Source organism: Microcaecilia unicolor, chromosome 2, assembly GCF_901765095.1.
Source record: "Microcaecilia unicolor chromosome 2, aMicUni1.1, whole genome shotgun sequence".
In the NCBI taxonomy this organism is placed as follows: domain Eukaryota; kingdom Metazoa; phylum Chordata; class Amphibia; order Gymnophiona; family Siphonopidae; genus Microcaecilia; species Microcaecilia unicolor.
The window spans coordinates 120,354,096-120,374,559 of record NC_044032.1 but is presented as its reverse complement, the minus strand read 5'-3'; the positions used below and the strand labels follow the sequence as shown (position 1 = coordinate 120,374,559).

Here is a 20,464-nt window from a genome sequence, read left to right as displayed (position 1 = left end):
TACAATGTTGAGAATCTGGTGATGGATAGCCTTTTGAGACCCTTCCATTGCAAAAGGGAGTAGGAAATTACACAATAGATTGCATGAGTCGGTGGTTGGGAGGCAGGGCTAGAGCTGGGCAGACTTCTACGGTCTGTGCCCTGAAAATGGCAGATACAAATCAAGGTCGGGTATACACATAAAGTAGCACATATGAGTTTATCTTGTTGGGCAGACTGGATGGATCATACAGGTCTTTCTCTGCTGTCATCTACTATGTTACTATGAGGCTTGAGGAAGGACTTCTTTAAGACTGGATATTCTACAGCAGATTTGAAGGATTCCAGAAGAGTGTTAAGAAGAGTGTGGGGGGCTAGGTGTATAAAATTGAGGGGTATCTAGGGCAGATTGTAGATGGATACCAGAGGTGAGTATGGTGGGTGTGGGTTTGGTATGTTGGACAAGGGTATACTTAAGATGATAAGGGGGTGGAGGGTGTCTGCTGTTGGTGAGATGTCAGAGTTGAGGGAGTAGAGGCCTGTGTATTTCAGGGGCACAGTGATGGTATGTATGGGGAAAGTATATAGGTGAGGCATGTCAAGGTGGATGGGGCAGTTGTGTAGTGGGGATGTGCAAAATAGGGTATGTGTGTTTGTAAGGAACAAAGGAGAGGGATGTTGAGTACACAGAGTGTGGGAAAGATCTGGGAAGGGCTTCTGAGTTGATGATGTGATCTGGAAGGGAGAGGAACAATGTCTGATGCGGAACTGCAGGGAGGGCGTCCAGATGCAGGGGAAGGGAGGTGTCCAGGGGAGGTCTCCAGGGAGAGTAGGGAAGTAAATGGATGGGATCCTGGAGATGTGTCCAGGATGGGTCTGCAGTGGGAGTGGGGGATGCAGAGGAGAGTTTAGGGAACACCTGCCTCTTCTCCCTTCCCTTGGAGCACTGGTGAGCATGGTACACACTGCACTTGCCTCCAGCAGTGCTGGGTTTGAAGTCTCGTGGTGTGATCTGTGAGATCACTGCATTGTGAGACTTAGCACTAATAGAGGTAAACGCAGTATGCCACACTCTCCTCCTGGCTCTGCTATCAATACCTTAAAAAAATATACACACTTGTTTGTCACTTGTCTTGTGCTTGGATATGGAAAAAGTGAATAATTAAATCTAAAATCCAAATGTAACCTGAACAGTGCAGTACTGAGCTGCTGGCAGTACCCCTACCCTTCAGGTGTGAAGTTATGGGGACTTGGTGTCACATTCTACACAAGAAATGGCAGAGGAAGCTGGTAGAAGTGGAGATGGTGGGATCTACCAGAGGCAGCTGCACAGCTGTCAGCTAAGAGCAGAGAACAGCAAGGCTGTTGGAGGGTTTAGTCAATGCTAATGCTTGGATGCAGAGGCTATGTCATTAGTTAATTGTATTGCTATGACGTCCTCTTGTAATTACATAGAATTTTCACTTCTATAATTCTTTTGTTTTCTAGACTAATCCTACTTATTTGGCTAAGCTGATTTTCCAGATGCCTCAGAACAAATCCACTAAATTTATGGATACTGTGATTTTTACACTGTATAACTATGCCTCCAATCAGCGAGAAGAATATCTGCTTCTAAAACTCTTTGAGACTGCCCTCCAAGAGGAGATCAAGTATGTGAAAGCTCATAACGTTGTCTAAATTCAATTCTGAAACTCCTCGCCTAAAGAGGAGTGATTCCTTATTTTAATTCCATTTTGTTTTATAGGCGATTGAATGGATTTTACATTGAAATTGCACCTTTTTTTTTTAAATAATCACTGAGAATTGACTGTTTTTACAATGCCTCGTATGTGTACATCTAGGTATATATAAAGCAGATGCGTGTGTTTGTTTGTCTGTGTCAGAACTCCGGCCCCCGAAGAGCTACGCCCACCAAACCCAGCATGTGGATTCTACCTGCTGTTGCCGAAGTTATTGTGTAGTTTGAAGCTATTTGGTTCATGTGGAGGGGCATAATCGAACGTCGCCGGTGATCTATGTTGGCGGCGGCGCTACAGCTGGCCAGAACCGTATTATCAAAAAAGATGGCCGGCCATATTTTTTGTCGATAATATGGTTTAGCCCGGCCAAATGCCGTGGAGTTCGCCGGGTTTGAGATGGCTGGGTTTGTTTTTCAGCGATAATGGAACGTTATGTCAGCCATCTCAAACCCCGGCCAAATTCAAGGCATTTGGCTGTGGTAGGAGCCAGCACGTTTAGTGCACTGGCCCCCCTGACATGCCAGGACACCAACCAGCCACCCTAGGGGTCACTGTGGTGGACTTCAGAAAAGCTCCCACGTGCATAGCTCCCTTACTTTGGGAGCTGAGCCCCCCAACCCCCCCCCCCCCCCAAACCCACTACGCACAAATGTACTGCACCCACTAAAATTGCTCCAGGGACCTGCATACAGCCTCTAGGACTTATTGCTGCTGTATAACTTTGGCACACCAGTTCACACCTGAAGACTAATCTCTCTGAAAAAGTCCTTTCTTGAAATAACCACGTTTACTCACAGTTAACGGCAGATCAGAGGTTGTGCCCCACTGGCAAAGAGTCCCCTGGTACTAAGATTAGTAGTAGGTCAGAGCTGGCACAATGGTGTACAATGCCCTCTTTCAGCACCATTCAAGGTAAGAACTACGTTCTCTAACGTGGGTAACACAGGAAAGGGAACTAAAACTGGTTTACAAAAATGGCCACTACCGCATGGACTACAACAGGAAACAAAACAGGGCACACTCTGACCCAGTTAGCAGGGGGGAAAAGCACCATGGGAGTAGAGCCCAGTACCCTACACCCACCACAATGCATTGCTAATGTGACTCTGCAGGGCACCTAATAGAAAAAGTGTCACACTCATCCGAGAGCCACATCACAACCAAGGAAAGGCTGTCGGAGGATACAACACATTCTGCTGTCATGGAAGTGGGTACGGCATTTGAGGCTGGCAAAAAAGGTTTTTAGTTTTATTTGTTTAGTTTGGAAGGGGATTGGTGACCACTGGGGGGGAGTATGAGGAAGTCATCCCCCATTCCCTCCAGTGGTCATCTGGTCAGTTGGGTCACCTTTTTGAGGCTTGGTCGTGAAAATAAAAGGACAAAGTAAAGCTAGCGAAATACTGCTTAACGCCACTTTTTTTTTCTATTATCGGCGAAAGCTGGCCATCTGGTAGCCACGCCCATGTCCCGCCTTCGCTAATCTACCGACAGTCCCCCTTGAACTTTCGCTGGCGAAGCGACGGGGAAAGCGGCGATGCTGTCAAAAATGCTGCTTTCGATTATACTGATTTCGCCGCTTTTAAGAACTCGCCGGCCATCTCCCGATTTGTGTCGGAAGATGGCCGGCGATCACTTTCGATTATAAGCTGGGTGGTCACTTAGGGGAGGGGAAGCAATACCTCCATCCATTAAATGAATAGGCTGCAGGTTGGAAATTTCTTTCTTGCTGTTGCTAAGCGACAAACTGCTTGGGACAGAGTGAGGGCTCAGAGCCTGGTGGGGAGAAACACGGACAGCAGCTGTGCAGTTGTCCCTTTCTCATTCTCTTGTACCCTCTTCCCTAACAATTTCAGTACAAGGGAGGTTCAGAGACTTGTGGGAACAAGGTAGGGAGAAAGTATTGGGGTCAGGCTGGGAAGTGTGTACGCATGAATTCACTACCCCGCCAAAGGAAACGCTCCTTGAAAAGGGCAAGAAACTGAATTTCAATGTGCCCTAGAAAAGAAGACTGTGTTTTGACAGGAAAATGGTGAAAGCCAAACGGCAGGCACTTGCTAGATTTAAAGAAACAACTAGCAACCCCAATCACACACCCCAGAATAGCACCCCACACACACACACTCACCCTCACCCCTCAGTACCACACCCCCACTGACACTCACCTGTTCTCACCCCCCCCCCCCAGAGCAGCACACCTCCATGCACACTCACCCCACAGCAGTACACCCCCACTCACCCCACAGCAGTACACCCCCACTCACACACCACAGAATAGCGCACCCCCATTCACCCATTCACACACCCCTCAGCAGAAAAAACCCACTCAAACCCTCTTAACCAGTACACCCTCATTCACACTCATTCATTCTCACACTCACCCCTTAGCAGTACACCCCCACTCACCCATTCTCACATCCCCTTAGTAGTACACATTCATTCTCACCCCCCTCAGTAGTATACCCCCACTCAGTAGTATACCCCCACTCAAACATTCTCACCCCCTCAGTAACACACCCCCAGTGACACTCACCCATTCTTACACCTCCCCTCAACAGTACAACTCAGCACACCCTCACTCACCCATTCTAACATACCCTGTTTCCAAATCTAAATGCTCCAAAACTATGTAATGGCACATGTTTAGCTCTTAAAACTTTAACGCCACACGTCATTGAAGCTACAATCTTGACAGGTTGTGCCAAAGGATAGCATATTTTTATACCTAAAATTCCTCTTATTTCATCTATCAGATACAGTTCAAAAGAATGCAGTTTCCAGTTCAACAAGACTTTGGAATGTCAATAAATAAGGTTCAAGGTCAAACGTTAAAAGTCACAGGTGTCAACTTACAAAACCCATGTTTTTCATATGGCCAATTATATGTTGCCTGTTCAGGAGTTGGGTCAAATAAGTCTTTGTACATATATGCTCCAAATCGAAAAACAAAAAATGTTAACAAAATGCCTTCAGATGAGAACTTACTACAAATTATATTAAACATTTAATATTTATCTACTCCTGTGTGTTCTATCTCTGTTTGTACAAATAAAAGTATATCTATATACATATATCTATACCTATTCTTTGTTTCATTTCTCGCATTAAAGACATTAAACAAAATGTAACAACCATCGTAAACAAGTTAAAAATACATACTTATACAGTGTTATTACACACTATAAACCTTGCTTTTCTCACTTACAAAGTACTTAACCTATCGCTGATCAATCCCAGTGGGGACAGCTAGTGTTTTATAGTTCCCTATATAAAAATACTGTTCAGAATACATTAAAGTAGGAACTTGTTTCATTGATCTTTACAACATATTTCAATATGGAAAACAATTAGAGTGTAGAAGACTCCCAGTTTACACATAATTTTCAGATGAGAGGGATTCAGGATCACTCTCGTATCTTTTGAAGTTAAGGTGAAGTAATAGAGCGATGGGTCTGTGTCCATATCTATTGGAGAAAACTATAAAAGTCCCTGTGCTTTGCAGGAGGAAGCAGACCTTTCAAGAATCCCACTTTGGCGGATCATCTCCTACTGAGCCACTGCCACCGCTGAACCTACCACCGCTACTTCTCCCAACAAGCAGCAGCAGCAGCGGCAAAAGAATAAAATCAGGCATGGGGCCATAGTCATCAGGCATGTGCTGTTGGTTGTGCTGTTCCCCTGCTATGGAACAGAAAGTTGACATTGGAGGGGGCAGGGAACCAGCAGAGCTTGACTGCGCATGCCTTTGAAGACTGAGGCCCACATCTGCATTTTATTGCTTTGCCGCCGCTTCTCATCAGGAGAAGAAGCAGCATTAGCCCACGGGAAACAGAACACACTGCATGGAGGGATGGTGAGGTGACAGGTGATGAATAGAAAGGGGATGAGAAAAGATGAATAGAAGAGGGGAGATGCTGGATGGAGAAGGTGTAGAGATACAAAATGAGTGGAAAGATGGAGAGAGAGATGGATGGAAAAGGGCTGGAGAGAGAGATGCTGATGGGGGACAGAAAGAGGTTAGATGCTAGAAGGATGGGGACAGAAAAAGGAGACATGCTGGCTGGAAGGGTAAGGAGAGAAAGAAAGGAGATGCTGAACGGAAGGGTAAAGAAAGAGGGGAGACCCTGGATGGAAGGGTAAGGAGAGAGGGGAAATGCTGAATGGAAAGATGGGGATGAAAGAAGGGAGATGCTGGAAAGAAAGCTGGGGATGAAAAGGGGGAGATGATAGAGTTAGTGCAAGACTGGAAAATAAGAGGAAGGGGCACAAAGAAGGCCGAAGGTGAGAGAAAGATGAAAGGCTGTAGGCAGATTTAAAAAGAGGGAACTTGAAAACTGGATAGTAAGAATGAATTAAATCTGCTCAGATAGGCAGAAAAATAAATTGAAGAAAACTGAAAGAAAAAAGAGCGAAAAATGACAAATGGGCAGGAAACCCTGGCAAGAAAGTTAAGAGAAGGCGAAGGAAAGAGGAAACCAGTGACTGGGACCAACACAATTAGAAACTTGCCAGACATCGAAGGTAGAAAAATGTTTGTATTTTTAATTTAGGATAAAGTATTGTTATAGCTATGTTTAATAAAGGCTAATAAATACAAATAAAACACAAAATGTAAACTAAGGTGATACCTTTATATTGGACTAATTTTAACACATTTTTGACTAAATTTTAGAGACCAACACTTCCTTCGGGTCAGGAGAAGATACCATAACAGCAGTATACTGTCCTGACCTGAAGCAGGAGGCTTTGGCCTCGGAAAGCTAATCAAAAAATGTATTGGTATAGTCCAATAAAAAGTGTATAATCTTATATTACATTTCCAAGTGCCAGGACTAAGGAGACTGGGTGTCCAAATGGCAGATGACATTTAAAGTGATCAAGTGCAAAGTGATGCATGTGGGAAAGAGGATCCCAAACTATAGCTACATGATGCATGGTTCCACATTAGGAGTCACTGACCAGGAAAAGGATCTAGGTGTCTTCGTTGATTATACTTTGAAACCCTCTGCTCAGTGTGCAGCGGTGGCTGAGAAAGCAAATAGAATGTTGGGTGGTATTAGGAAAGGAATGAAATGCAAAAATGAGAATGTTATAATGCCTTTGTATTTCTTCATGGTGCAACCGCACCTCAAATATTGTGTGCAATTTAAAAGAGATTTAGTGGAATTAGAAAAGTTACAGAGAAGGGCAATGAACATGATAAAGGGGATGGGACGACTTCCCTATGAGAAAAGACTAAAGTGGATAGGGCTCTTCAGTTTGAAGAAAAGGCAGCTGAGGGGAGATATGATAGAGGTCTATAAAATGAGTGGAATGGAATGGATGGACGTGAATCGCTTGTTTACTCTTTCCAAAAAACTAGGACTAGGGCAAATGCGATGAATCTATTAAGTAGAAAATTTAAAACAAATCGGAGAAAATATTTCTTGTCTCAATGCGTAATTAAACTGTGGAATTCATTGCCAGAGAATTTGGTAAAAGCCATTAGCTTAGTAGGGTTTAAAAAAGGTTTGGATATCGTCCTAAAAAAAAGGTCCATAAGCCATTATTAAGATGGACTTGGGGAAAATCTATCCTGCTTATGTCTAGGATAAACAGCAGCATAACATTTATTTTACTGTTTTGGGATCTTGCCAGGTACTTGTATCCTGGATTGGCCACGGTTGGAAACAGGATACTAGGCTTGATGGACCTTTGGTCTGTCCCAGTATAACAACACTTATGTTCTTATGGGTTTTTTTTTTTAGCTAATAAGGCTAGATTATGTGACTATCATAAACCCTTACTAAGCAATAAAGCAGTCAATAAGAATAAGGACCAGGTTTATATACAATGCTAGTAAGGTTTATAGGACCTCAGCAGTGGAACTGAAAGGAGATACAAACTTTCCTCCATCACAGTTCTATTCCCAAATCGTCATTGATTCAGAAATATTTTTGTTCATTTTTTCTGAATAAAGTGATAATATGTAATTACATCTTCATATTGATTATATTGAAATAACTTCAAAAAAATGTTAAAGTTCAAAAACTTATTTTAAAGTGTCGGCTCCGGGGGTATATTATGTCCAACATGAATCATGTTTCATCCGCTGGCTGTATCAATGATCAACCCCCCTGAAAAAAAGAAAAAGATATTGAAGTCTTAAAAGCTCTATTTAAAGTGCCTTACCAGAAAAGTATCTCCAGTTACCTAAGTCTGCCCCAGACCCTACATGCCAACTCAACAATTTCATCGTCAAGATGGTGTCCATTGCTTAATGATTTATAGAACAGCTGATACCCAAGCCCACCAATCACAGGTATGGGATTCAGATAAGTGTGTTCCATTCTAGTTCTGCATTTAATCCGTTCGGTGCTACTGTTCTTAACTTGAAAATCCAAAATTGCTCTCTATAATTTAACTGATATTCTTTTTTTAAGCATATTAGACAGTGGAGCCATGAGTAGAGTGGGCAGGGCTTGGACGTGTACTAAAATCTCCCTCTCAAAAAGTGGGCTCCCTTGGCAGCCCTAGGGAAGAGGGGATTTGGGGGTGGGGGGGGGGGGCTGTTCCGTCCAAGTTGGAAAGGCCTCCCATAATGGTGTTCTGAGAGATGGAGCTGAGGTCTGCTGAGTAGTAGCAGGAAGTTGCCTGTCTGCATAGCTGGCCTGGCCTTGAAAATAAGAAAGGAGGTTCCCAGGCCAGCTAACCTAACTAATGGGCCATTTGATCAGAAGCAAACACTAGCGCCTGCATTTGCTATCGCCCCATGATCAGAGCCCCCGAGTACGTGAAACAACACACTCGCTGGCTCTGAACACAGCTAGCATGCTAATGCTTACTAAACAGGCTCTTAGTGCAAGTACCATGCAAATGCATTCTAAATATATTCCTCCCCAATGATCAGCAAGCAGCACGCCAGACATTGGCACGCTGTCCACGGCAAACCCTACGCCAGCTCGGAGCTGGCGTTAGGGTATCAAGACCATTAGGGAGGAATGCTGAGCCCTGTCCAGCATGCATTTGCATGCTAGCAGCCCCCTCCCAGCAGAAGCCCCCCCTCAGGAACCACGAACTCTAGCCAAAGACACAGGGACTGGAGTTCCAACAGACCTCCAATCCCCCCCGACCCCTCCCCTGACACGTTCAAGGAGTGCTGGCGATCTGGTGGGTCTCCAGCCCCCCTAACCCCTCCTAGCATCCGCCCAAAAAGCCAGGGTGGCCCAGTGGGCCGCAAATCAAACCTCTCCCTCCCAACATGGTGGTCTAGCGCAGTGGCGTAGCTATGTGGGACCCTCTCGACCCCCCCCCCCCCCCACTGCCAACCTGCTGTCGCCTACCTTTGCTGGCGGGGGACCCCAACCCCTGCCAGCCGAGGTCCTCTTCTTCCGGCGCAAGGCTTCGTTCAGTTACTGAGACTGACATCGATGTCAGACTCACAGAAACAGAACGAAACCCTGCGCCGGAAGAAGAGGACCTCGGCTGGCGGGGGTTGGGGTCCCCCGCCAGCAAAGGTAGGCCGGGGGGGGGGGAGGGTTGGAGGCGGGAGGGGGATCGAGAGGGTCGTTGGCAGGAGGGGGTCAAAGTTGGTGGCGATGGCAGCGGGGGGGAGGGGGGGTCAGCGGCTCTGGGGGTGGCTAAAATGTGCCCCCTCACCTCGGGCTCTGGACCCCCCTCCCGCCGAAGTCTGGCTACGCCCCTGGTCTAGTGGCCCTCTTCCCTGCCCCCCCACATACCTTTGTTGAAGGAGGAAGGTAAACTCCCTCCTCTTCCAGTAGCACTGCCTGTCGACTTGGGGTGGGGGTTCGATGGGGGCACTAGGCCACCTGGGCCATGCTGTTTGGGGTCTGGTGGTGCCATGGACCTCCAGCCCCTGTGTTTGACAGGTCTGGGCTTTTGACAGCCCAGACATGTCAAACGAGTGCGGGAGAATTCGCTCAGGCACAATCCTCCTGCACTTTACCCTATGATCAGAGATAATAGCGCAGATAAATTTGCATGCTATTATCTCTGATCATAGGGGCGGTAAAGCCCTGCACTGTTCCAGTGCTAGTTTTAGAGCGCTCTTTGCAACAGCGTTGGGCTTTTGATCATCTGGGCATCAGAAAGAGAAGTTTGTCTCAGTGTGTTTGATATCCCCTGAGGCACTGTCAGGTCCTTCCTTGTAAAACGGAAATAGTTTGGCACCTTGAGCTGGCTGCCCTGACAGTGTAAGCAGCCTTGTCCTTAACTCATTTCCTTAACTGCTGAGAGAGGTCATTGTGAGGCCTGTGCTTACTTTAAAAACAATATACAGGTCTTTGGCTGAGACGGGGGAAAATATTAACTGTTCAACAATTTCAAGTTTGTTCCACAAACATGGCCTGTATGGGAGGGTGACGGGAAGGAAATAGCTGATTTGTGCTGCATAGTGTTTGTTGGTTGACTGGGGGAGCATTGTGTATGGGAGAAGGTTTTGTAGTCTCAGTCCTAAGCCCTCGCTATGGTAAAGTATAATGGTTGCAGCATTGTTTTTGTGAGGATGCTTTGTAGCAGCAGAAAAGAGAGGCTTGTGAAGATTAAGAAGAAGATAAATAGTAGAGGACGATCCTGGGGGAAACCTGTTCGTGTGCCATTGTTCTGGACATAATTCACATTTCAGCAGAATAGCACTCCTAAACACAAAGCAAAAGCAAGAATGGAGTGGTTCAGCTAGAAGAAAGTGAATATCTTTAAGTGGCCTAGAAAAAAAAACAGGTCTGGCTCTAATAGAAAATCTGTGGCAAGGCTTGAAGATTGTGATTCACAGATGATACCCAACCAGCTCGAAAGAGAATAGTGGATAAAAACTGCACCAACTCATTGTGAATAGAGACAAAGGACACAGGCATTAGCAATCCAGACTTTTTGGTTTCTTATTTTTTGAATGTTTGTGTAATTTTTCTTTCATGTTTGGAGTGTGGAGTATGTTGCATAAATTGTGGGCAGATATGTCTGATAAATATTTTTGTGAGTATTCTGTGGAATGGGCTTATTTGCATCCTTCAGGTGTTGGGGTTGTGGGTGTCTGGCTTATAGCTAACTTCAGCAGTGGCCCTGAATGTTCTGGCTTAGCCACTAGGAAAGATAGGCAGTTGCCTAGGGAAGAAACTTCTTGGAGTAGGGGAGGGTTACAGCAAAGAGTAACTGCAGTAAAAGCAAAATAGATCCCGACATCCACACAAACTCAGAATGATCAACCAGTGCTTTTAATTGTTCAAGATGTAAATCTGTGATCTTCGATCATGTGTTTATATAGGATTATTCTCACAAGGATAATATTGATATAATCATGATTGTTGAAGTCAATTGATAAATTGTTGTGTGCAGGTGCCTATGAGCCTAAAAGGTAATTTGGAAGGTGGGAGAAGCACAAGAATGAAGGTTTTCCTAGTGTGCATAATTGCCTTTTACTGGCCTTGGCCCTGAGCTTCTTTTTTTCCCAATTTGTTAGTGTAAGCCAGTTCTCACCAAGCTTTCTGCAGCTGTGACCTCAATTCATGCAGCAGCAGAAAGCACACAACTCTCAGGCACAGGACGATGTCCTATGCAGCACCCACACAGCACTGACTCCTGTTTGGGAAGCTTTGGTAAAAGATTGTGAACTATTTCTGGATAAGGGTCACGAGAGGCAGAAGTTCTGGAATGCAAGCACAGCAGAACCAACAGCAGACTAACAACTATAGAAAGCGATAGCAAAGACTTTAATTCAACCAAATAAATACTTATGCCTGATGTGGCAGTGTTTCATCAAAAGGCTGTGTCAGAAGCAAAACTAGACAAGTAAAATAAAAAAAAGCACACTTCCCTCTAGAACTGTCAGAATGAATTAACTTTACAGCAAGCTGGAAAACCTCTTGAGAACTTGCTGCAAGGCTTATTCATCCTGACTGTTGGTTTTACCTTTCTAGTTTTGCCTCTGTCGCAGCCTTTTGGAGAAACGTGGCCACATCAGACGTAAGTATTTATTTGGTAGAATTCAAGTGTTTGCTATTGCTTTATGCAATTGCTGGTCTGCTGTTTGTTCTGCTATTTCTAGATAAACCACAATACGGTCTAGAGCAGTGGTTCTCAAACCTGTCCTGGGGAACCTTCAGCCAATCAGGTTTGATATCAACATTGAATATATAGGAGAGGTACTGTCTCCATTATAGGCAAATCACCCCCATGCATGTTCGTTAGGGATATCCTGAAAATCTGACTGGTGGTCCCCCAAACAGTCATCCAGATATTAACGCAGATTGCTGTAACTAGTTTCTTAGTACTTTATATTATTCCTGCCTTGAAAGTACATTCTGTTGTGCCACATTTGAATGATATATTTGGCTTTATTGCTTTTATCAACCATTTTCTTTCATTTTTAATTTTAAAAAAGTTGCTCAAAGCAATGTCTAAACTTAAAATTGATCAAAGTGTGATGTATAAATGGAAGACTAAAAATTGCAACATAAAAGTGCCAGATGTAGCTGAGCCAGTGTCCACTTTATAATACGCTTTATGATTGGAGGGTTTATGATCTGAGATTTTAGTAGGATTCTTTTTTTTTTTTTAGGGATTTGGGGGGGAGGAAGAGGGGAAGATAACAAAATGATGGTAGTAGGGCATACTCGGCCATGTTTCTCAAAAGGTTCAGTGTCACTGTGCTTGATTGCTGCTTGTTTTTAGCATAAGTACATAAGTAATGTCACACTGGGAAAAGACCAAGGGTCCATTGAGCCCAGCATCCTGTCCACGACAGCGGCCAATCCAGGCCAAGGGCACCTGGAGAGCTTCCCAAACGTACAAACATTCTATACATGTTATTCCTGGAATTGTGAATTTTTCCCAAGTCCATTTAGTAGTGGTTTATGGACTTGTTCTTTAGGAAACCGTCTAACCCCTTTTTAAACTCTGCTAAGCTAATGCTTATGTCCATTGGTGTCGCCATATTTTTTTTAATGGTAAAAACCTATTTGGTATGTGTGGCACTGAAATATTGAAGAAAAGGAGAACATCTCAATCCATGCTAAGAGATTTTGCACCTGCACAATAAGTTGACAATTGTACATATTTCTGGAGCTGAAAGATTAAAAATGTACCACCTGAAGGGGAAAACATAATATGAAAAAAGACAGCATATGTGTGTGTGTGTGTTTTATTTTATTGTTATTTTTAATCCTAGATCTAAAGTAGACCAAATACAGGATATTGTTACTGGGAACCCTACTGTCATTAAGATGGTTGTCAGCTTTAACAGAGGGGCCAGAGGACAAAACACCTTGCGGCAGCTGCTGTCTCCTGTTGTAAAGGAAATAATTGATGACAAATCTCTCATCATTAATACAAACCCTGTAGAAGTGTACAAGACATGGGTTAACCAGCTGGAAATGGCAACAGGAGAGGCCAGGTATAGTGTGGAAAGAGATGTCACCTAGACTTTTTAAAGAGCATGTCTATAAAGGGGTACCTATGTGGAGCCTGTTCTAAATAGGAAAGTAGGTGCTTTCTAGAATGATAATGTAACCCAGTATATACATGCATATGTGGGTAGGCACAAGCACTTACACCCACCATAGAACTGGTGTAAATGCTTATAGTTAGATGCAGGAGATAACACATGTACCTCATTGTACCTGCATATAATAAATGTAAGAATCCCAATATTAGCTCCAGCACTTCTCACCATTTAATGATCAACAATCTTTTGCGAGTCTGCAATTATCTTGTGAATATTGACTCACATGTTAAACATGGAAACATTTTGAATGATGAATTTATAAAATAATCCTTATGTACTGGACCTCAGTGGTGACTTGTTTCACATGAGGTTACTTCACCGTTACTCACCTCCCTTGTCATCGGTCCTTTCATTGTACTTTTATTATTATTTTTTGAGTGTACATGGACAACTTAGTATGACGTAACAAGGTTGTTTACAGGACCATTCCCTGAAACAGCTTTTGCAAAACATGGCCCATGTTGATGCTGGGTCCTATGAATAAGGTAAGTGATTTTGCGTGTTGAATTTTGGTTCAAGTTTTGTTTAAGAAAATGTACAATAAAAAGACAGATGACAAAGGGTGGTGAGTCATGGGGAAGTAACCTCATGTGAAATAAGTCACTACTGAGGTCCAGTACATACAGAATATTTATAAACAATCAGGAAATCGGAATGGCAAGTGAGGTTATTAAATTTGTAGATGACACAAAACTATTCAAAGTTGTCAACACACATGCGGATTGTGAAAAATTGCAGGAAGACCTTAGGAAACTGGAAGACTGGGCATGCAAATGGGAGATGAAATTTAATGTGGACAAATGCAAGGTGATGCACATTGGAAAGAATAATCCAAGTCATAGTTACCTGATGCTAAGGTCCGCCTTAGGAGTCAGCACTCAAGAAAAAAGTCTAGGTGTCATTGTAGAGAACACACTGAAATCTTCTGCCCGGTGTGCAACGGCAGCCAAAAAAGCAAACAGGATGCTAAGAATTATTAGGAAAGGGATGCAAAATTGGTATTTACTATTCATATATTATAATGCCTTCGTATCGCTCCATGGTGCAACCTCATCTAAAGTATTGTGTTCACTTCTGGTCACTATGTCTCAAAAAAGATATAGTAGAATTAGAAAAGGTTCAAAGAAGAGTGATCCAAATGATAAAGGGGATGGAATTCCTCCCATATGAGGAAAGGCTATAAAGAGGTTAGGGCTCTTCAGCTTGGAAAAGAGACAGCTGAGGGGAAATATGATTGAGGTCTATAAAATCCTGAGTGATGTAGAATGGGTACAAGTGAATCGATTTTTTTCACTCTTTCAAAAAGTACAAAGACCAGAGGACACTCGGTGAAACAAATAGGAGAAAATATTTTTAACTCAAAGAATAGTTAAGCTCTGAAACTCACTGCTGGAGGATGTGGTAACAGTAGTCAGCGTATCTAGGTTTAAAAAAGGTTTGGACAAGTTCCTAGAGGAAAAGTCCATAGTCTATTATTGAGATGGACATTGTGGAAGCAGACGTGGTGGAAGCTACTGCTTGCCCTGGGATTGGTAGCATGAAATTTTGCTGCTAATTGGGTTTCTTCCATGTACTTGTCACCTGGGGTAGCACATGCACCTGTGTACCTTTTTTTAAATTGTCTCTCCAAAAACTCCTGTTCGAAGTTACACTTGCTCAGAAACAGGAATAACTTGTGCATGTATGTGCCGATTCCACCTCTGTTTCACCCAATCTCCACCCCTAGAAAAACCTGAAGCAGTGCCTCCTAAACTTTCATCCAAAAAAAAACACATTTTAACACTTTTATAAAGTGACCCCCCAGATAATAATGAAAACAAAATGGCAGACCTCTACTCACTCCCCCCCCCCCCCCCCCCCCCATCCACTTCTACTTCCATTTACTCTAAGCATAAAAGCAGCAGCAGTGTTGGTAGCCATGGCAGAAGTCTGCACAGGGCCCTGTGCACTATCAGACCTCAGTACCAGTCTAAAACAAAAGCCCACACAGGAAGAAGGCGGGGCCTGTGAATATTCACCGACTCTCAACCCTCATGATGGTGGCTAGACCTTGGAATTTTTTTTGCAGATCAGCATATACAGTGGGAACTGTTGTGATGGCAGTTTCTGAAGCAGATAGCAAAACAAGGTCCTTGTTAAACCAGGAGCATTGTTAGTAATATTGCGGAAAGCCTGGGTATGGAATTGATTTATCTGTTGTGCAAAATAAGTACTAAACTTTGTTTGGCTGCCTAGTGGTTAGTGCAGTGGACTTTGATCCTGGGGAACTGGGTTCTATTCCGCAGCTCCTTGTGACTCTGGGCAAGTCACTTAACCCTCCATTGTCCCAGGTAGAAATAAGTACCTGTATATACTATGTAAACTGTTTTGAATGCAGTTGCAAACCCCACAGAAAAGCAGTATATCAAGTTCCATTCCCTTTCCTTTTCCCTTTTAGAACAGTGCTTCTCAACCCAGTCCTTGAGGCACACCTAGTCCCATCAGGTTTTCAGGATATCCACAATGTATATGCATGAGAGATTTGCATGCACTGCCTCCTTGGTATGTAAATCTATCTCGTACATATTCATTGTGAATATCCTGAAAACCTGATAGGACTAGGTTGAGAAACACGGTTTCATATTGGAGAAGTGTACATAACTAACTTGAAGCTGAGTGCAGGACTTTTTCATTTAAGAAGTCTTTTTGATTGGCATGCTTATTAACATGTATTCACTAGTTATTTCACTTTTTGGGAGACCAATGATGGTTTCAAGTGACTGAATTAAGGCAAACAGTGGCGGCCAGAACTGAGTTGCCGTATTAGTAATATTCATGCTCATTATCTATTACAGAATTAAGGAGTGGTTGCTTGTCTAAGGCCTCTCTCTACACATAAAATATTTAACACTTGTTTGGATTGTGTAAGCAAGTACAGAGGATTTACTTTTAAACTTTGCTGCACTTCCCTGTTCTTTCTACGTAAGAGTTTTTCATACACTGATTGCCATTATTGGACATCACTCACAGTAGAAATCCAGAGAGGAGGTAGCAGCTCTGTTTTCTGTGATCTCATCCACTGAAGATATGACCCCATTTGGGGTTCCTTCCTATGGTTTGTGAACCATGGCCTTATGGGCATGTTGCATAATATGTGTTATGTTTTTTTGAGCCCCTGGTTTTATGCGTATGTACCACCAGGCAATTTTATAAGTGACTTAGTTAACCTACAAGTCACTTACAAAATTAATCCCATTAACATGAGTATGAACATTGGACAAACTTCCATCACATTTTCCATTTTAACCCCCCCTTCCTCCTACCCTCCCCTCCCCTCCCCTACCCCAATCCCCCCTCCCGCTCTTCTTCCCTGGTTTTCCCAGCCCCGATTCAAGAAGTATGTACTAAAATTTCATTCAGATGTATCCATTCTTCTGCTGCTTGGTTTAACTTTCCCCTGCGGCAGTCTGTCAATTTTTCCAGTGAGGATACCGCTTTAAGTTTCAGTATGCAATTCTGGATGGATGGACCCTCTTTCTGCTTCCAGTTCGCAGCAATGATTGTTTTTGCCGCTGCCAGACCCATCCTCTTAATTCTACATTGCCATTTCTTTCCATTTCCGTTCCCCCATCCCAATAAGCACCATTTAGGGTCACACGGAAATAACACTCCCAAGGCCTTGGTAAGTAAATTGGCCACCTCTCCCCAAAATTTCTGCAATGGCTCACACTCCCACCATATATGGTAGAATGTGCCGATTGTCTGTTCACATCTCCAGCATTTATCAGAGGCCTTCGGATACATAGCTTTCAACCTGTCCGGGGTATAGTACCACCTGCTTAGAATCTTATAAGCATTTTCTTTTATTAACACGCAAATAGAGGTCTTTTTAACCTCCAAGCACATTCTTTTCCATTCAGTGATACTAAATACCCCACCTAAATCCTGTTCCCACGCCTTCATATATGGTAATTTCTCCAAATCCTGACCTTGCAAATACCCATACAGTCTGGAGATCCCCTTCCCTCCACAGTTTATCTCCCCCCACAAATTCTCAAATCTTTCCCTTTCCAATGAATTTTCCTTTACCCAGTTCTCTTTGGTTAAGTAGTGCTTAACCTGAAGGTAAGCAAAATGATCTGTCCCAGGAAGCTCATATTCAGACTGGAGCTCTTCAAATTTCTTAATAGCCCCGTCTCCTATCATTTCTCGAAATCGAATCAACCCTTTCTGGGCCTGTAGATTGCATTTTATTAATTTAAAGAAGAGCTGAATGCCCCCAGTGAGCAAGTGGTGTTTTACTGCTTGCTGTGAACCATCTTGTCTTTTACAGCCCAGAGCAGTGAATTACAAGCTCTCATCCTTAGGCTTTAGAATAATCGTTCCTTAACCATGTGTGTTTCTGGCTTTGGTTGACAGTTGTTTTCCAGAGTACCACTTTGCACTTCCCACTGTATTTGTCACTTTCATTTTCTTCTTTGCTGAGCTAATCTTTTAAAGAGATAATTCTGTTGCTTCCTTTCCCATAGTTGCTGGTGGATTCTTCCTTTTCCTTTTGCTTTTTGGAATGCTTGTGTTAGGTTATAGATGAAGATTTGGAGTTAATTTTACTGAGGCATTTTTGATGTGACAGTATACACATGTAAACGCTGCATCATAAAATTGTGCGCACTTTTACATAATGTCAGGGAATTCTTTTTCATGGAGAGGGCGGTCGATGCCCGGAATGCCCTCCCAAGGGAGGTGATAGAGACAAAAACGGTGACAAAATTTTAAAAAGTGTGGAATTAAATGGCTGCATGTGTGTGGATGTGTCAAGTGGCGCTTAGTTGGCAACTCCAGCTATGAAGAACTAAGGTTTGTGCCAGGCAGATTTGTATGGTCTGTGTCCTATATATGGCAATCTGGTTTAGGATGGGCTGGGAAGGACTTTGACAGCAACTTAAATAGCTGGAAATGAGCTTTGAGAAACAGATCTACTTTTTGGGATCTGCCATGTACTTGTGACATGGGCTCAATCACTATCTGCGGAACTTCAGTGGTGTCGCAGCAGTAGCATAAGCCACACTTCCATTATTATGGTACTGCATTAAAGTACACACAGAAATGGCAGGAGAAAAGTGACCTAAATGGACTAAGAGCCGAAAAGAAAAACATTTCAAATCCCACGCCCCCAACACTCCTTGTGACCTTGAACAAATCACTTTATCTCCCTTTGCCTCAGGTACCCACTATGTTTGTAAGGTTTTGGGGCAGGGATGATGAGTACCTGAATTTTAAAAGTGCAAGCCACTTTGAGTGTTTGGGAAGGCGGGCCTAGAATACAAGTTGTTTGTACAAACACTTTTTTTAGAATCACAAAATGTTTCTTCATAGCAATGTGTACAATTTCCTTTTATTGTAAAACTAAATTTAAAAACATGTGCTAATCCTCTTTTAAGAGAAGGGGGATGGTTAGCCACTTTGAAAAGAGAGTTCTTTCTTTGCTGAATCAATTTTGGTTCCACTTGGGTTGCAAAAGGTGTATGCAATTCCCTTGATTTGATTTTTTTTTTTTTTTTTTTTTGCCTGAAGAAGTCTAGCTCTGTATAGTCTGATGCACACAACTTTAGCTCTATTCATGAAATTCTTTTTTCATTAATTTGCAGCAAACTACCCTACGATGTAACAACAGAACAAGCCTTATCCCATTCAGAAGTGACGGGAAAGCTGGAAGCCTCTATCCAAAGTTTACGAGCAGTAACCGACAAAGTCCTCATGTCAATCTTTTCATCATTGGATATGGTTCCGTAAGTGCTATGTTGTCATGAAGGTAGTATGTATGTACTGCTTTATGGGGTATTGTCCTGGCACACAGCAGCATAGAATGTAGTAATAGTCTGCTGTTACTACCAGATATTATATAGTGCTACAAGATGTTTGCAGTGTCCTACAGATACAGTGCCTACTCTGCGGAGCTTACAGTGTAGACAACACACACCTGCAATTCTTTTACAGAGATGTTTAAATTGGGAAGGGGAAGCTTGGTCTCAGCCAATGTAAAAAGATGGAGAAAATTTAAATAGAGGTCATGAATGTAGGCCAGTTTATTGGAATATGAGAACTTGGGAACAGAGAGGGAAAGAATGGGAACAGAGGTGATGCTGTGAAGGAGATATGGAATAAAATGTACGTGCTGATTTGAGAGTAACTTGGAAAGTGTGGATTGAGATTGATAATCCTCAGGTAAGGCCAAGGGGAAGAGAAGACAATAGTGAAGAGGTACAGAATTGTGACTATGGTGATTAGTATGGGATCTCTGGGAGAGAGGAGAAAAATTCTGAATTTCCACAGCACAAAATCCTGCTGTAGCCATGCTTGGGTACAATTCTCCTGCACTCTTCCCCTATGATCAGAGGTAATAGTGTGCCTAAATTTGCATGCTATTAGTTCTCATCATAGTTGCGTTATTGCCCTGCACTGTTCCAGTGGTAATTTGAGCGCTGTTTGGAACCGCATGGGACTTCTGATCATTGGGGCCTTAGTGCTTGGCTTTTTGTGCTCTTAACTAAAAAAACACAAGTAAAAAAAATAAAAAATGTCTGATAGTTGAGATTTCCTCTTTATCATAACGTAGCTTGTTCATTTAGATTTAAAGGTTTGTCTTTTTTCTTTCTCTGTTATGTCTCTTCTTCTGTGTTGTGTGTAGTTATGGCATGAGGTATGTGGCCAAAGTCTTAAAGAATTCACTCCATGAAAAATTCCCCGATGCAACAGAGGATGAGCTCTTAAAGGTAGAATTTTGATTTCTGCTTACACTTGTGAGAAAAATACAAAAAGGGGCCTACGGTATTTTATGCCAGTTTTTTAAAGGTAATCTTGATAATGAAAACATACAAACAGAATTGGAAATTCCATTATTGAAACTGAGTTGATAGTTTTATAAAGATGATACCCCCATCCCTCTATAAAATAGGTTCTACGATGACACTTTGTAGTGCACAAATGCGCTCTCACAAATTGACACCTACTCCTAAAGAATTGTACCTGTGTCCATGTACTCTGTATATATGCATCTCCATCCAGACTATATCCCTAGGAACACCTACACTAGAGACTGACTGAAACCAAGCTTTACGGATTTGGATGAGACAGAATCTGCAGCTGAAAATCACTACTCGGTTTCAACTGAAACTGTCCCCACTTTATCCTAAACTCAAATAGCACCTGTGAGCAGACAGAACCTCACTCTCCTGTGAACCCCCACTTTTCCATGGGTCTACCTTAAACCT

General features: G+C 42.9%; 1 protein-coding gene across 5 annotated transcripts in view; it reads left to right on the top strand.

Moving 5' to 3' along the window:
• IQGAP2 (IQ motif containing GTPase activating protein 2) overlaps positions 1-20,464 on the top strand; it is a 589,818-nt gene that overhangs the window by 486,590 nt on the left and 82,764 nt on the right. For all 5 annotated transcript variants that reach the window (XM_030193260.1, XM_030193262.1, XM_030193259.1 and 2 more), the window contains 4 exons: positions 1,467-1,630; positions 12,879-13,103; positions 18,842-18,982; positions 19,882-19,966. In XM_030193260.1, the coding sequence (XP_030049120.1) occupies positions 1,467-1,630; positions 12,879-13,103; positions 18,842-18,982; positions 19,882-19,966 (615 nt within the window). The remainder of the gene's footprint in view (positions 1-1,466; positions 1,631-12,878; positions 13,104-18,841; positions 18,983-19,881; positions 19,967-20,464) is intronic.